Here is a 3,754-nt window from a genome sequence, read left to right as displayed (position 1 = left end):
GTGAGAACACATCACCGCCCGCCCTGGGAAGGCCGCCTTGGCCAATGGGTGGGCAGAGAGACAGCCTGGGAGAGGGGCCGGAGAGAGGGCCGTGGGTGCACACAGGGCCAACCCAAGTGGCAGAGACAAGGAGGGGGCCAGGGGTGTTGGAAGGGGGAGGGTGGGGAAGAGAAGGGGAGGAGTGCTCGGAAGCAGGAGCCCCAGCAGCCAGAGGGCGAGACAGCAGGCTGAGGTGGGGAGCCAAGGCCAACAGTGAGGAGGGGGACAGTCCCATCTCGCGCCCTCTCCCTGCTGTGGTCATCTGCCCTGCCCACGCCCTGGCCTGGGGTCCAGGTGCCACCCTGTACGGCTGAGGGCACAACCGGCGGTTTACCCTCAGGCTGGGTTAGCTCCCCCCACCCTCTCCCCACTAGCAGCCTCAGCCCCTCTAGTGGTTGGCCCTGCCAGCACGCCCTTCAAGCTTCAGTGTCATGACTAAGGGTCTTGCCTGTGGGGTCCCCCAACTCCTTGGACACTGTGCCCTCTGGGGCTGGGGCACCTGGCCCCTTCTCTTACTCTCTCCCTGTTGGAACCTCTTCCTCTACAGACTGGGGTCCAAGGGGAGGGGTGCTGGCTGGGGTAGGCAGGTGTCTCCAGGCTGACCACGGGGGCTGGCATGCAGCCCCACGCCCCACTGTGATGACCCCTGCCTGGCCTGACACCACAAGGATGCCAGGCACCCACTGGAACTAGTCCAGGCTGCCTGGAACGCCGCAGGGGTGACCGAGCAGCTTTCCGACTGGAGGGTCTACGAGGCCTGGCCCCCACCCCACGGGAAAGGGTCCAGTGTGGCCAGCACAGCCGCGGAGGATCAGGGCGGGTGTCTTTGGGCGTCGAGGTGAGATGTGTTGTGGCAGCTCCCCCGCTGCCCGAGGCCCGCCTGGAGCGAACACTGCTGGTGGCTTTAATTGCTTTCACATTCGATAGGCTGGCCTGTGACAGGCCTCTTACATTTGCTGCGTGCCAGCCTCTGTATCCCAGAGCCCCCCCACCATTCAGGGAGGAGCCTAGACTGAGACCCAAAACCGCATACCAGGTGGGGAGCTGGCCTTGCTACCTGTGACATGAGGATGGTGCCTCCCAGAATGAACAGGAGGGGACCCGGGGCCAGACAGTAGCAGGTCGCAACCCACAGGAGAATTGAAACTTTTCTTCCTCAGCGGCCCCCATGCTCCATCTGCTCCTGCCTGATGACTGATGAATCCAGACAGGCACCCCCAGAAAGGCGTCGCTGGGAAAAGCTGCACATCCGTACTATCCTTGTGTCTGCATGCGGCTGAGGCTGTGTGGGGACCAGCCTGCCGACCACCACACACGGTCTGGCCCAAGCCTCTGCTTGGACACTTGCTCCTTTCTGGGTCAAAGGCAGCTGGTGAGCAGGGGGGCCCTAAAGGCTCCCTGTGAGGATGAACTCCGGTACCGGGAAGCCACCCCCAACGTCATGGGTCTGCACATCCAGGCGAGGGGAGGGGTACAGACAGATGAGGAGACAGCATTATAAAACAAAACATTTCATTTGGTCCATCAGAGCCTGAGTCTGGAAACACCATGGAGAATCATCCTACGGGGCTGGGGATGGCTGATAAAATAGTCTCTGTGTGAGAAGAGCTGGCTGTATGTACAGGGTTAAAAATATTCACAGCTCAAGAGTAAAAGGAGAAAATATAAAGGAGGCCCAAAGGGGAGTGCAGTGCTTCCTGGTGTTTCTCCAGTTGTAACCCCCCCGCAAGCCCCAGGGAAGTGAGGGGCGGTGGGCAGAGGCCGGGCGGGCCCCTGGAAGCTGGCCTCAGTCCACAGGCAGGTGCAGGACTCTGAGCAGCCATGGGGGAGGATGGCTGGGAGGCAGCCCAGCAACCTGGGCTTCTGAGGCCGGGGAGGCGCTGGGAAGAGCCACAACCTACCCTGTGTGCCCACAAGGGCTGGCCACGGATTTCTGTTTGGACCCTGGTCTTCCTGGCAGAGGTCAGTGGTGCTGAGGACAAACCACCTCACCAAATGGCAGCTCCTGACCCACAGCCCCCGGGGCATGGCTTCGATCCTGACTAGTGGTCCAGGAATTGCATAGTGTCGCCAGAGGGGGCAGGCAGCCAGGACCCTCCATCCCTGGTCCTGAGCCCATGGTCGCCAGGCACCTGCCTCCTGGGATACACTGCTGGGATTCCAGGGACCCCTGCTTGCCTTGTGGGGCGGGAGGGGGTGGGAAGATGGGCTCTTGAAGCAAGCTGGGGATAGGAGGCTCATGCCCCACAATGGGTGGTCCCTGCTCATCTCAGGGTCCCAACCTGTCCCCCACAAGGGGGGTGGTCCCTGCTCACACTGGGGTACTGGCCTCTGACCCCCACAAGGGGGTGGTCCCTGCTCACACTGGGGTACTGGCCTCTGACCTCCACAAGGGGGTGGTCCCTGCTCACACTCAGGTCCTGGCCTCTGACCCCCCACAAGAGGGTGGTCCCTGCTCACCCTGGAGTCCTGGCCTTTGACTCCCACATGGGGGTGGTTCCTGCTCACCCTGGGATCCCAACCTCTTACTCCACAAGGGGTGGTCCCTGCTCACCCTGGGGTCCCAGCCTCTGACCTGCCCAGATTTGGTTTTGTAAATGGAGCTCTTGGCTGCCTCACACAGGCAGGAGGCCCCAGGCCCACAGGAACGGGCAGCCTCACCTCAGCCCTGGCAATATGAACCCGGCCTCGCGGCAGGCTGGTCAGAGGAGCTGGTGCACAGTCCCCTCTCGCTAGAAGCGGGTTGGAGGTATTCTGCTTGGTGGCTGGGAGGCCCAGGACAGGAGGGAGGGGCAGGAAGGAAGGCCCAGGGAAGTTTGCTCTGTGCTTGCAGCTCCCTGGGTGGGGTCCTGAGATTCTGGTTCAAGCATCTTCTGTTGGGGTCTCCCTCCTAAAGTGCATGTGGGAGGCAGGCAGGCGAGGGCAGGGCAGTCACAATGGCCGGGGCATGTGCAGGCCAGCAACCTCGGGCGTGAGTGGGGGGCTGTGGGTGCCCCTGGAGGCTGTCCAGTCGCTGAGGAAGGCCTGGGCTGCCTTGCGGTGTGCCAGGCGGTGGGTGATGGAGAAGCCGGCGTTGCCCTCGAGCTGGGACAGGATCACCAGGACCTGCCTGGGGGAGGGGGCCGGTGAGGGCCAGTGGAGGCCAGGGAGTCAGAGGGACTGGGGCGGTGCCCACCTGTGCAGGGGTGGCACACTGTCCTGGGTGCGCAGGCTGCCGCGTGTAGACACCACGTTGAAGCTATCGGAGCAGTCACACTGCACGTGCAGGTAGGACTTGGGGTGCCGGTTCTCCACCACCACGATGAGCCCCGCCCAGCCATGTGTCAGGTAGTAGCAGGTCATGCCCTCACGTCCCTGCAGGGACAGGGCAGGTGTGGGTGGGGTGAGGCCTCCTCCTCCCGGCCCCTCCCCTTTCCCCCCGCCAACCTCACCTCATGCCGCTCCCCTCGGCTCTCCGTGAGCAGGATGATGGCGTCTGCCAGCGTGGTTGACTGGGCCTCCACGGGCTCCACCATGACCAGCCTTGAGCTGTACACAGCCAGCACATGGCCAGGTGGCTCCAGGGAGCAGCGCGGGACCCCTGCTGAGGGGCTGGAGGCTGTGGAGGGTGTGAGTGAGGGGGCCTGGGGGCGGCAGTGGGGAGGGGTGGGATCGGGCTGGGGGGCAGTGTTACCTTGTGTGGCGGCCGGTGGGCCCGGCAGGGTGGGGCTCCAGT

General features: G+C 63.7%; 1 protein-coding gene across 1 annotated transcript in view; it reads right to left on the bottom strand.

Moving 5' to 3' along the window:
- Nucleotides 1-1,534: 1,534 nt before the first annotated feature.
- The window catches only part of CAPN15 (calpain 15), a 26,244-nt gene continuing 24,024 nt past the window's right edge, over nucleotides 1,535-3,754 (bottom strand). The window contains exons 11-14 of the mRNA XM_006766202.2: nucleotides 3,713-3,746; nucleotides 3,471-3,637; nucleotides 3,215-3,393; nucleotides 1,535-3,148 (exon numbers count right to left, since the gene is read on the bottom strand). Coding sequence (XP_006766265.1) covers nucleotides 2,971-3,148; nucleotides 3,215-3,393; nucleotides 3,471-3,637; nucleotides 3,713-3,746 — 558 coding nt within the window. The 3' untranslated portion in view covers nucleotides 1,535-2,970. The remainder of the gene's footprint in view (nucleotides 3,149-3,214; nucleotides 3,394-3,470; nucleotides 3,638-3,712; nucleotides 3,747-3,754) is intronic.

Source organism: Myotis davidii, unplaced genomic scaffold (assembly GCF_000327345.1).
Source record: "Myotis davidii unplaced genomic scaffold, ASM32734v1 scaffold100, whole genome shotgun sequence".
Taxonomy (NCBI): domain Eukaryota; kingdom Metazoa; phylum Chordata; class Mammalia; order Chiroptera; family Vespertilionidae; genus Myotis; species Myotis davidii.
The sequence above is the reverse complement of the archived record's forward strand: the minus strand, read 5'-3'. Positions and strand labels throughout refer to the sequence as shown.